The sequence below is a fragment of the Lycorma delicatula genome, chromosome 13 (assembly GCF_047948215.1).
Source record: "Lycorma delicatula isolate Av1 chromosome 13, ASM4794821v1, whole genome shotgun sequence".
NCBI lineage: Eukaryota > Metazoa > Arthropoda > Insecta > Hemiptera > Fulgoridae > Lycorma > Lycorma delicatula.
The window spans coordinates 45,952,673-45,967,422 of record NC_134467.1 but is presented as its reverse complement, the minus strand read 5'-3'; the positions used below and the strand labels follow the sequence as shown (position 1 = coordinate 45,967,422).

The 14,750-nt window shown below is 28.1% G+C and overlaps 1 protein-coding gene across 2 annotated transcripts in view; it reads right to left on the bottom strand.

Annotated features, from left to right (window-relative positions):
* Positions 1 to 14,750, bottom strand: part of LOC142334089 (T-cell immunomodulatory protein) — a 77,375-nt gene extending 62,625 nt beyond the window's left edge. The window contains exons 1-3 of one of the 2 annotated variants that reach the window (XM_075381773.1): positions 14,575 to 14,731; positions 7,617 to 7,745; positions 951 to 3,235 (exon numbers count right to left, since the gene is read on the bottom strand). In XM_075381773.1, coding sequence (XP_075237888.1) covers positions 1,361 to 3,235; positions 7,617 to 7,736 — 1,995 coding nt within the window. In that variant the 5' untranslated portion in view covers positions 7,737 to 7,745; positions 14,575 to 14,731 and the 3' untranslated portion in view covers positions 951 to 1,360. Of the gene's footprint in view, positions 1 to 950; positions 3,236 to 7,616; positions 7,746 to 14,574 lie in introns of those variants that run through there. The other variant, XM_075381772.1, reaches the window with a different exon arrangement.

The window sequence follows — 14,750 nt, the reverse complement described above, 5'->3', positions numbered from 1 at the left end:
GCACTTTATTTTGAAAACAAAATTTGTGTTTTTTTTTTTTTATAAATCGCGTTTTTATAGAGATCATCAACCTTTTCTTCAATTGACCTGTGGGATTTTGTTTTCTTGGGAAACCATAACTCATTAGTAGAGTATAAATCTACTATTAGTAGATTTATACTCGCGAATCGCATTATACATTAAAGTAGCACAACTTCCATTAATGTTAGCGGTTTTATTAACATCTGAAATCAACGCCGGATTACTTTGTAATTCTTTTTTAAGTATTTAAAATATGTTTTCCTGCACGATTTAAGGACTTTTATTGCAGCCTTTTTTTCAAACAGGATATCAATAATTGAGCGCTATTATCAGCTGAATGGCTAAAGGAATCAGAATAATGGAACAAGTCGAGTCGCAATCACAAATCTAGTAATACATTAAACTCACGTTCCAGTAAAGTTAAAAAAAATTGCATTATATTAGCTTTAAATAGCATCAGATTAAGTAAAAAGTAATAGAAACACAAAAATATAACGTGAGAACAAAAGAATGATCATATGAACACATTTAATAGAACTGAGAAGACATAACATTATATATAAACATTTGATTACATTATTAATATATACAACTAATTATATGGTCACTTAATATATATATATATATATATAAATTAGTAATGATTACAGTGTAGTACACATAGATATGGCCATTGTGAATCGGCACTGATAGACAGGACATGAGTCAGCAGAATCATGATGAACTCACTCACACAAATGCAACGTTTGTTTATTCTTCACTCGAAAAGTTAAGTGAATACAGTATAGATAACAGGTGTTCCATTGTACATAAAATTATCACAAGAGTTCCAAAATTTTTAAAAATACCTTAATTTCTTTTATTGCAGTTTATATTTAATGTTAGAATAGATAAATGATTATAGGAAAAAAATTAACTACGCCACATAGTATTATTAATAATGGAAAATTTTATTAAGTCTTCAATAAATTAAATATACATACGATATAAATAAATTTAGCATACTTTTTCGCTTTAATTAAAAATAATTTTATAAAGAAGCTCAATTATTTATAACAGAATTTCTACTATTAATTATTTTTTTTTGTATGAATAAGATAAAAAAAATTAATATGATAAACCAAAATAAATTTTAAAAAAACTGATTTTATTACAAAATTACACAAAATAATAAAATTACTATTTTATTTTTATACAATAAATATGGGAAGTTTATAACACAAATATATTTATATTACATTTTTTTCATAAATTTACAATAAAAACAATAATGCAATAAAAACATAAAAATATTTATATATATTTACAGTAAAAATTGTAATAAAATTAAAAGATCAAATTACATAGCATCAAAATGAAATTTTTGGGCTTCCTGTAATTTTTCTTTATGATCTTCTTTTCGTTCTTTCCAATATAATGCACCGATAATCAACGATATTAAAGCACAAGTACCAAGTAATGCGAAAACACTTTGTAATATAAGTTTGCTCGGTGTAACGAATAACTGTACTTTCCATTGTGTCGGATCATATGTTGGTGACGGTATAACTACCATTTGCGAATTTGGTATTAGCTGAGTCCAAACTCGATAATGACCGTAAGCACCGACAATTAATTCATCTACAAAATTTGGTGTACGTCCAAGCCCAAATATTGTATACGGTAAATTTAATGAAAAATAAGCAGATTGGGGTAACTGTGTAGAAATAGCCGATCTCGGATTACCTTCTTGTGTTGTCGTATGATATAAAATTGTCGGTCCGGGTAAATTAGTACCGTAAATACGTTGTTTTTTACCTAATGGAGTATGGAATACGGCCGGTTGTTTATCGTTCGTTAAACCAGTAAGAACCATAACTTTAACAAAATTAGCATCGTAATCCAAACTATTACGAAATGCTGATACCCTTCTTTTTGGTTTATCATGAACTAATATTATATCCAATACACCGTCTTGTAAAAAATCATAAAATACACCTAATACAGTATTATTATTGTACGGACTTAATACATCTTGAACTCTAAATGTTCTCGGAAAACCATCACAACCGCTATTGCATTCAACATTTTCTAATAAATGCGTTCTATATACTCCATTACACACCAATGTAGCTAATAAATCAGGAAAACCATCCATATTAAAATCGCCAGCACGTAGAGTTAATGTTTTTAAAAAAAACTGGCTGTCATCTTTATTTTCAGGATGTACAAAATGCCAATCATTAAATTGTACCTTAATATTATGCCAATGTTCTTTTGATCGTAAATAAATAGTACTATTTTTACAAGTAGAATCAAAACATACTGGAATAAGCTGATCGAGTTTACCTTCTAACGCCATATCTTGAAAAACTGTTTGTCCAATATAATGTTTCTTATCAATTTCAACACCTGGTGGTAGTTCAATGATCTCACTAAATATAAAATTCTTTTGACTAACATTATATAACCATACTTCTGCATTACCATAAATTGTCGTCAAATACAGATCGCCGTACGAATCGTGATTCAAATCTAAAAATGCATGAGAATGCGGAATTTTTAATTCGGTAAATTCTTTCATATGGTTTGGCAATATCATATTCTCAAATCTAGATATTGTACGATTTTTATTTAATATCCAAAAACCTCTTTTATTATCTAAATTCAAACCAAATAAATCAACAATCATATCCTGATTCCAATCGACAGCTAACGGCTGACCGATCATTTTAAACAACGGTTGACTAACGCTACAGTTAACTTTACTGCCATTGCCCCATAATATAAAAACCGAATTTATTGAATGATCTTGGTCATCGGTTTTATCTCGTACAGTAACTAAAATATCCATAAACGCATCGCCATTAAAATCACCAGGTACAACGCTCGTTATTTTTTGGCTATTGTTAAAAGTACATTTTAAACCGTCGCTTTGTCGCAATAAAGGTTCAGTGTCATCGCCCAAAAGTATTTCGACCGTCGAAGCGTTATCGCGTAGAACAAATAAATCTGTAAATTTATCAGAATCAAAATCACCAAATGCAGCAGGCATACCATCTGTTACAGAACCAAATACGGCTTTTGTTATATCATTACATACTGCAGGTTGTACAATTATCAGTAATATATATGGTATTATATATAATAATGTTTTCATTTGAATATTCATTACGCTTTTATATCGATTACAGTTGACTGATAAATTTTTTCTTCGTAATAAAAGTGATGATTTCTGAAACAAATATATAATAAAATATACGCTATAAATATTTATATATCACATGTATATTTTTTCTCTCTTATAATTACATTATCACGTACGATGCAATGCACATTCACCGGGTATAAAACAAATGATTTAAAATTATAAATCGAGCAAAAAAAAAACGTACGGCTTGTTTGGCTATTCCCAGCCAACACAGCAAATATCTACAGGTGAGCAACTTAAAACTGAACTGCTGCAGACTGAACACAATTGTGTCGTGTACATTCTATGAACGAAATGAAAACATAAATTAAATTCTGTACATTAGCAAAAATTTATATATTTACCATATTTTTACAAAATATTTTTAAAGCGAGCTCCCTGCATAGCGATGCACTTTTGTGCTTCAGTGATCACAGTCATCTGAAGCAAAACGTTATTGTCAATGCCAGTGATTTCTTGTTGAATATTTGCCTTTAGTTAATCGATAGTGTGGAGGTTTGATTCATAAACTCTATACATCAAGTAGCCTCTAAAAGAAAATAATCACAACTAGAAAAAAATCAGAGGAACATTGAGACCACCACCATTTGTTAATAGATTGCTCTTCTGTAAAAATTGAATGAATGCGTGCTAGTGAATTGTTTCATGTGTGACATCAAACATCCATCTTGTTGAAAGAAAATATGTTTCACATTTAAATCTTAAAGAATTTTATAGCAAGAGATGTCTTTTACTCCAGTCTGAAGTGATAATTTATACAACTTTTTTTCAGAATTCAGAAATCCTTTTTGAGTCTTAACATTTGCTTGCCCATTTCATTTAACATTTGAAACCGATCTTGCCGAATGCCATTTTTTAACAAAATCATTTATGCCACTCTCTTTACTGGAAAACTGATATTCGATAATTTTTTTCACGATTATTAGATGTGTTTCTTGAAAGAATCTAGAATTCACATAAGGATCCACTATAGCACCCTTTTTTCATTGAATATGGCGTTCAGAAAAAAAAAACAACTGTAAAGAATGAAACTGTACTGCACTGAAATATTAACAGTTTCCAACTGACAATAACAGATGAGGTAATGTACGCTAGTAACAGTGTTAAAAAGTGACACTCAACTGCAGTTTAAGCCAGCTTGGTTCAGTTTTATGTTGCTCACCTGGTGCATGTCCATAATAAATATTTAGCCAGGTACTCCAAACTGTGATTATTTCCACTACTGAAAATACTTTCAACGGTTTTATACCAAATTGTAATCTACAAAAATAAATTTTGGTAATCATGCGGCATTTCTTTTTTCAACAATTTTTTTCTAATCATCGATGGAATTAGTTGACAAAACAACAAATGAAAGTACGAACAAATAATCCTGGCATAATATAGCTAAATCTCTATTACTTAATATGAACAGTCTAATAGTTCTGAACCGGCTCACACTGTGTCTTCTTCAACAGCCTAATCTACATTCAACATTACATTGTTCCCATGATCTCTGTTTCTGAATTTCATAAGTCTTTTTGGAAAATGTCAGAATCTAAATTTTAATTACTGTATCTTTCATAGATGTTTAAAATGTACAAAATATTAAATAAAGCTCACTTTTTATCTTTATAAAACATCAGTATAGTGTGTATTAATTTAATAACTTTTAAATCTAATAAAGGTAATTCTACTTATTTTTTCTAATTGATTTTTTTAATGGAATTCAGAATAATCCAGGTTAAATTTCAGCATTCATTTATACAAACTTATCATTCACAAAAATGAAAACACACACCCACATGCGCGCGTGCACAGAGTGAAAGAGAGATGAAGTTCCTAGATTAAAACCATTAAAATTGAGCTTGCCTGAAAACCCATTTTAATGGGTTTAGCAACTTGAATTGCAGGTATAGTGGAAGAAGAAGTGGTTCAATTCCAGTTTTCCTTTGTAAACCTGACATGGGATGCGATTTGTTCTTGGGAAGTGTTATTTTATATCTGAGAATGATCTGTGACTTATTATTAGATCACCTATAACCATTATGGTTGTGGCACTTAGGATATGTACAATAATCAAAGGTAATGTAAATGATGCTGCTCTTATAATAGATTAATTAACAAAAATCTTCTACAACTAGGTTTAATACAAATATAGGGTGAGGAACTTAAAACTGAACTACTACAGACTACACATAGTTACAACATGTAATATTTTATGAATGAAATGGAAAAATTTATTAAATTGTATATTTAATTAGCTAAATTTTACAAATTTACTGTAATTTCACAAAAGATGTTTAAAGTGAGTTCCCTGTGTAGTAAGCAATGCACAAAAAATATTAGTCATATAATAGAACAGAAATATATATATATTTTTTTAGTTTCTCAGTTATATATTTGTAATTACAATCCCTTCTTTAAGTCACGAACTAAAATTTTTACAAAAATATTCAAAAAACTGAATGATAAGAACTTATTTAATATTACATTAAGTAAACAAAAAATTTCCCATAAACTATTCTCATTTCCATTAAATATTAACAATGAGTAGATGGTATTTATCAAACAATTATTATTTTTACTGAATTATTTTACTTTCTTTTTAGATTTAACATTATTAGAACATTACCAAAACAACAGAATGTTAGAATGCTTTTACGTCTAACAATTTAAATTGACACATTTTTTAAACACATTAAATAAAAAAATAATAATCTTTCAGAACAAAGTTCAAACTATGGCACAACGATTGGCTTTCTGATAGTAAATTTCTAAAGAAGCTTAACGCAGAGTAAACAATAGGCAAGACTGATAATGCTTTTACAACTTTTACTGAAAATAAAATGTGTAGTTGATATTTTTACAATTTTTTCTGGTCTTTAGATGTTTTATGTTATTTCAGGCATGCATTATTTGTAATTGTGTTCAAAATGATGTTTAAAAGAATGCATTAACTGCAATCTATAATGAACGTTTACTGCAAGGTTACATATAATACTTATAAACATATCAAAGCTTTTATTTATAAAATAAAATTTATTTTTTAAAAACAATATTTAATTATATTTTCCTTTCAGTACAGGATAATTGGCCAAAGCAATATCAGTTTCATCTACTTCAATATTCATTATCAAAGATAAAATATACCAGCTATATATGTAGCTTTTTTTTTTTACGAAGAAATATTCACTCGCACAAACTTAAAAGTTTGGGTGAAGAAATATGTTATGAAAATTTTTTAGCATGCAAAAAATTTGAAATCCTACGCCTTCCAAACATAACTCCAAATAAAAGACAAGAGATTTGATCGCTTCATCAAGGAGATTGGCATTCTAACTTAGTTTATTTGTTAAAAGAGGATCAACACAAAATAAAATTTGTTAAAAAATATCAAAGAATTTAAATTCAGCCAAATTTAAAAAAAAACAAATTATCAATACATTAATATCTATAAAGGCAAACTTTGAATTATTAATTTTTTTTTAGATTACATTAATTATATGTACTAGAGACTGTAATTGTGCACATATATATATATATATATATATAAAACCAATAATCATTTTTGAAGATGATGTTTTAATTAAAGACATAGTGGGTTTTAGCAGTTGGCAACAATATTTATGAATGTAGATCTGTGACGTTTTAAAATTACATCATTCCAGTATGGCAGTAAAGTAATGTTATTAAAGTTTTATGGTTGTTAAGGTTCTATTTTTCGAAATTTTGAGTTTTTATTTCTTTTTTGTTTTTGATGTAATTGTAGAATTATGTACTGACTGATGACACAGGATCCAACAAAAGTCGACTATTTGTATTAGTTTTTTTTTTTAGTTTTTTCTGTTTTGTGTTTGGTGGTTAAGTTGTTGTTTTTTAGTTTAATTGGCATAGTGGTCAGTATGTTGATGAATTATTTACACTTTCAGAAAGTTATATATTTTTAAAGATTATAAAAGATATACTTGTAAAATTAATAATAATTTTACCTAATCCTCTATTGTTTAAGAAAGATAAAATAATCTTTTTCTCTTTTAAATAAATATGTAATTTTCATTGTTGAAATATCACATAATGACTTCAGAAAAGAGAATCTTTCTATATGGCTGTACATCTTTTACTCTTTATGAGACATCTAAACAAAAAACTTTATGCCAATAAATTAAAAACTTCCTTACTAAATTAATTATCTAAAATCATACAACTTATAGGTTCAAAAACTAATTTTTTTTTTTTGGATAAAACAAAATGGAATATTTAAGCTCTATTGAAACGAGATAGTTTATGAAATGGTGGATAAAAAAAACAATGTTATATGAAAATACAGCCAACTGTTTTCTCATTCTGTACGGTGACATATGATTTTATTTAAAACAAAATTAGTAATTCAAACTATATTAACATCGTTTATTTTTAAACATACCATGATTTGTATTCCTTTATCAGTAGCAGTAGCAATGATATCATCTTCAGACCAGTGTACTAGAAATGGAACAGTGATTTGATGAGAAACACTATGCGACTGAATTTCAGATACCTTCATTTTTATTTCCTGAAAAATAAATATGTAGATTAAAAATAAAAGCCGGCCAGGATTTCAAAAACAACAACAGACTTTTAAAAAATCTTTAAATAAAATATAAGTAAATATAACTCACTGAGCCTTTGATTTAACGATCAAAATTTAAAAACTGCTAACCGTAAAGACATTTTTTGTTAACTGGTTTGAAAAACTACTTAACTATGTAAAATCTAAATCTAGCTTCACCTTTGAAAGCAAAACAACAAACAACTCAAACTTAATGACTCCCAACTAAAGAAATTAAAAAGGATTATCCAGTCTACCAGAAGAGAACTCCAAACTTGCTGAGCTTTGAAAACACATTTATGACAAAATAAAAAATTAACAGAAATTTTTCAAAACTGAAAATGAAAAATCTCGCTGATTAGTAAACCACTTATACACCCGCTACACAAAAAAGGCAATAAAACAATGTTAACAATTATTGAAGGATCTCAGTGTATTAACATTAAATTAGCTCCTAAAATACTAATAGTGGCACATAGAAAAATCAACAAAACCAAAAAATTCATATTTATTGAGGAGACAATTAAAGTCAACATCTCCTAAAAGGAAATCATCACATCAACAATCAATAAAATGGAACTAGTTTATCAAATAACTAAGAACATCAACAGTAAGAAATCTATAACAATGAACGCTAAACTAGGAAAATATGTTATAAAGCACTAAATGCAGCTGAAAAATTGACATTTAACAAGGAACTTCCAATCGATAAACTACACATAAAAAAATAAATAATATTCAGAAAGGTACTAGGATTCACCAAAGATGGCAAAGAATTCAAAAGACAATAATGAACTGTAGAAGTCACAATAATGTACTGAACATAAAAAAAATATCACACACAATCAGAAAAAGAAGAAACACCTTTAATTGTTAACAACAAAGAATGAACCCTAACAGGTTTTACACAATTTAAAAGTCTAAAAGCTAACAATTGGATCATAGAAACTGAAACATGGAAAAACTATAAATAACACAAGTTAACAAAGAATGTTCACCACTGGGAATAAAATTGCAAATCATCGCAGGTTTTTCCAGGAAAAACAAGAACAGAAGAAAGAAAACAAAAACAGTGGGAAATAATGAAGATGTGAAAGAAAATGGAACTGATAAAGTGAATTAGTTATAGTAGCGTAGTCCATAGTGAAAAAAAAATTAATTAGTATGTTTTCATAACATTGGAATCACTTTCTTTTTTGTTTGGTCATGAAAATAATAAAGTGGGTTCTTTCTTTTTATACCCTGTCACATACAATTAAATATTTTTCATAATTTTTAATAAATTAAAATTTTTAAAAATAAAAGCACAAATGTACTTAAACTATTCAATTCTTTCTTAAATGTTGACCTTTTGATGCAGAATCAAACTAAATAAAAAAAAATCTCATGTGGATACCACATGACTTCCTTGTACACCTATTAAATTACACATACACATATTTTTCTGCACTTCATTTAAACTTACTTCTTTTGAAAGTGAGATATGATCCTCTAATTCTTTAACAAAGTGGACAGTTACACAATTGCATTGCGGTGAACACCACATGCATCACATTTTTTTTCTGGTGTCCATATCAGCATTTTATATTAGTTTATATATTAATTTTGTTTTACATTGCTCAAGTAGTTATGTGTTGTAAGTGTGAACATGTTGGATCTGAAACCATGCACACATCGGTTCGAATCCGACTTCATATACATATATTTATTTTAATTTAAATATATTGGTTTATTAATAATTATTAACCACTGTAAAAATTTTTGTAAAATTTTATTTTACTAATAACGTCTGATTTTTTCATATTTATTTTTTCTATTGTTATTATTTATGATGAAATGGGAGACGCAATACTGAGATCTGAATTTAAGAGAGCATTAAAAGATTTAAATGTCCGAAAGGCTCCTGGAATAGACGGAATACCTGTAGAATTACTGCACAGTGCAGGTGAGGAAGCGATTGATAGATTATACAAGCTGGTGTGTAATATTTATGAAAAAGGGGAAGTTCCGTCAGACTTCAAAAAAAGTGTTATAGTCATGATAGCAAAGAAAGCAGGGGCAGATAAATGTGAAGAATACAAAACAATTAGTTTAACTAGTCATGCATCAAAAATCTTAACTAGAATTCTATACAGAAGAATTGAAAGGAGAGTGGAAGAAGTGTTAGGAGAAGACCAATTTGGTTTCAGGAAAAGTATAGGGACAAGGGAAGCAATTTTAGGCCTCAGATTAATAGTAGAAGGAAGATTAAAGAAAAACAAACCAACATACTTGGCATTTATAGACCTAGAAAAGGCATTCGATAACGTAGACTGGAATAAAATGTTCAGAATTTTAAAAAAATTAGGGTTCAAATACAGAGATAGAAGAACAATTGCTAGCATGTACGGGAACCAAACAGCAACAGTTTTAATAGAAGAACATAAGAAAAAAGCTGTAATAAGAAAGGGAGTCCGACAAGGATGTTCCCTATCCACGTTACTTTTTAATCTTTACATGGAACTAGCAGTTAATGATGTTAAAGAACAATTTAGATTCGGAGTAACAGTACAAGGTGAAAAGATAAAGATGCTACGATTTGCTGATGATATAGTAATTCTAGCCGACAGTAAAAAGAATTTAGAAGAAACAATGAATGGCATAGATGAAGTCCTATGCAAGAACTATCGCATGAAAATAAACAAGTACAAAACAAAAGTAATGAAATGTATTAGAAATAACAAAGATGGAAGCGAAATGAGCCTTCAGTCAGAAATATAATTTGTCTACATCAAAAATTAGTTTAAACGTCAGGAAAATATGATTTTTGAAAGTATATGTTTGGAGCACCGCTTTATATGGAAGTGAAGCTTGGACGATCGGAGTATCTGAGAAGAAAAGATTAGAAGCTTTTGAAATGTGGTGCTATAGGAGAATGTTAAAAATCAGATGGGTGGATAAAGTGACAAATGAAGAGGTATTGCGGCAAATAGATGAAGAATGAAGCATTTGGAAAAATATAGTTAAAAGAAGAGACAGACTTATAGGCCACATACTAAGGCATCCTGGAATAGTCGCTTTAATATTAGAAGGACAGGTAGAAGGAAAAAATTGTGTAGGTAGGCCACGTTTGGAATATGTAAAACAAATTGTTAGGGATGTAGGATGTAGGGGGTATACTGAAATGAAACGACTAGCACTAGATAGGGAATCTTGGAGAGCTGCATCAAACCAGTCAAATTACTGAAGACAAAAAAAAATTATTTATGATAATTTTTTTTTACAATCGGAGGTTAATAATTATTAATAAATCAATATAGTTAAATTCAAAAAAAAAAAAACGTTAAAAAACATATGTATATAAAGTCAGATTCAAACCAATGTCCCTTCTCCCTTGTAAGATCCAAATATTTTATTAATTAAAATTTTATTTGGCTATAACTCTGGAACCGATGAAAATAAGTAACACTTATGATATATTATTGAAAAGCTCTCAATGAGGGCTTACTACTGCAGTTAAGAAAAAGTCCAAAATCTAAATGTTCTAGATCTTGGACTTCTTTGGACATTTCTGATCCAGTTGATTGCAATCAAAAGGGAGAGTGCACAACTAGATGTTACAACAGTCCTAAATCCAAAATTTCAGCATCCTACAGCTTATTGTTTTTCAGTTATGCGAGAAACATATGTACGTATATATAGACGTCATGTCAAAACTAGTCAAAATGAATTCAGGGATGGTCAAAATGGATATTTTCATTGAAATCTGAAAACCAAAATTTTTGCGATTACAATACTCCTTTAACAAGGAAGTAAAAAACATCTGTTAGCAACTTAATAAACCTTAATTAGATAAAAAATTAGTTAAATTTTTACTTTTTAATGATTTTTATTGAACATGTAGACTGTAGGCTGAAAGTAAAAAAATCTACAGACGAATTCATTTTTTTCTCAACATGTTTTAAGCTTGTATTCCTTCCTGATATTATAATCAATACTTTTCTGTTAATTCTTCATTTCCTCAAACAAAGTAGCACTTACTAATTTTGAGAAATATTAACTTACCTTTTGAGGAAAGGCAATAACTGCTAACATTTCATAAAATTTGTTCAAATGGGTAGATGTTGAGAGGAAAATGATCGCATCAGATTCACATAAGGAGCTGCTCAACATAGGATCTGCTGTGTTGCAGTTACATTAGTGTTGAGATTTGTTAAACCTATATAACCCTTCAATGGTTTATATACCTTGAACAGATGTAAGATCAACAATTTTAAAATGTTGATATTCGTTATGAGTGCATATGCTGTTATAATTACACCACTTATTAGGCATTATTGTTGTTTCTGGAGAAACATGATTGTAAAAAAATTGGCAAATTCCACATTTCTTCCACAAAATTATCATTATTACGATCTGAAACCTCAAATAGTAAAGACTTTTTATTTGCCTGCTTATTCAGTTGAAACCAGTCTAACACTAGTCAGGAAACACCTCACAACGTTATATTAAATAAATACTCATCTATTTAGAAACTTTATTAAACCTTGAATCACCAAAGGGCAAGTACAACAAACTTGAAGAATTCTTTAGTATAAACCTCACATTAATTGTTTCAGTCTACATCAACATTCATCATGAGAAATTTCTCTTTCACAGAATTTAATGGTTGCCAATTCAAAGGACCATGCATATATAAATTTTAAAATGATCAAATGTGGAAATTTAGACGTTTGCAACCACGAATTTGAACAAAATTGTACATAAACATCATACATACGCTTACATCTCAACATTTTTCTTGTAAGGAAGAGTTTGCTACTCACAAAAAATTAGTTATGGAAAAAATAAAACTGTTTCGCTATAAATTACTTATTTAATGGCTGTCATTGTATTAAACAAATGTATTATTTTTTTAACAGTTATTTTATATAATTATTTATAAAATTTGTTTTTTGGACTTGCTATTTATCTTTTTCTTCTGTATTTGGTGCAGAAATTGCTCATCAGAACATGTTATGGTGTTTACCACCTCAGCCACTGTTATAAATTAGGATAATTCTGAGCAATCATTTACCTAACCTTAATTTTTTCCATATTGCAATATGTTATAGAGGTGATATGTTATAGAGGGAACATAAGATGAAACAAATGAAAAAATTTGCTGGAACATTACCAATATAATTATAAATAAAGTCTAACCAATCCTAACTTACGCTCTCTAACCTTAACTAAAAAGTGCGTGAGGGTGAGCAAGCAAAGCGAGCGTAGGTTAAGTTTGGTTTGATTATATTTACTTTTTAATTTATTTATTATATAAATTTATACATATATTTATTTGGTTATCTCAACCGAACATGGACTTGCCCTTTTTGTTATCTTCAACTGCTCATTCACATTATCTACGAATGTTCTGGCTAATTTTTTCTCTTGTTTCATTTTCATGTTGACCTGTAATATAAAATATTGCAATATGGGAAAAATTGAGGTTGGGGTAATAATTGCTCAGAATTACCTAAATTAGATACACTATTTAATGGATAAATAAAGAAACTGTCCCTAAACTTGCCTGTAAACTGTGATAAAACCTTGGTCAATGCAGCATAACAAAAAACAAACAATTAATTATCAAACAAAGATAAGTGGTTAATATCTATATTAATATTTAAAATGTGCATCACATGAAAATAATAATATATTAAATACTTGTAAATGAAGATAAATAAAATAACAAAACAAACAATTTGGAAGACAAAAATAAGTATTCATGAATTTAATAACAAAAATAGAGATTATGGTCCATTTGAAATAACTGTAATGATAAACTGTTCATTTAAAGTACCTTGTGGTTACAAATAACGCTGAAATAAATACAATTTTTACACATTTTTCGCATCAAAAATTTTATTTATTTCCACTAATATAAAAAATTGCTTTTTCACAAAAACTCACATATTTAATTATAAATTAAATAATACTAATAATTATAGATTTTTAATATAGAAACCATGTTTTCAGATTTCTTTATTAACAAATTGATTTCAATAGTTACACAGAATAGCTTTTTTTGTGTTATAGGCTTAAAATTAAATAATGTAACTAAATATGAACATAAATAAAATTATACTACAATAAATTGAACAAAATATTTAACAGGTCTTTTAAGTTCCCATAAATAAAACCAAACTTATCTCTTTCCATGAAATTGTACTTATTAATGTAAATCATTATCAGCATTTTTTGTTATTTTGGTGAAAAATTTAAATTATTAATAACTAAGGATGGCAACATGAAGATCTTAAAGAGTTAATAAGTTTAAAAATTGGATATAACTAAATTTGAATCTATTTGGCAAGTATAATTAATAGTTCTAGGTAAAAGAAGTAACAAAGTGAGCATGCTCTAAAAGAAATGCCACCAGAAATAAATTCACTTACTACTTAATTTTTTATAATGAAAATTTACAAGCAATGACGATAAATTTCCTTATCAATATAATATATTATGTGCTTAAATAAGATAAGTTGATTGAATTACATATTCTTGACTCAAGACAAAATAACCTATAAAAATGAAATAAAATAAAAATCCAAATAAATTTAAATCCACTTCAGCATGCCATAAAATCAACACTACTCAACATATATTGCAATCCCTCTGAAATTTACAAAAAAGTATACCATTTATAATGAAGATTATCTTTAATCAATTAAATAAAACATATATTTTGTTGCGCCATTGTTATGATAAACACTAAAATACGATTAGGGAAACTTAAGTTACAAATTAACGGGTGTTCATAATAATAGCCTACCTTCAAACCACCATTTCAGATTTTAAACATTACAAAAAAAAATTAGGCAAATTTTCATAACTATATTACTACTTCACATTAAGTAAACACCTCATATACGAAAACACTGGCAACATACACCTCGTACTTGGAATTAGTAACATTACTTAGATTATTGATTAAAAGCGAACCTGTAG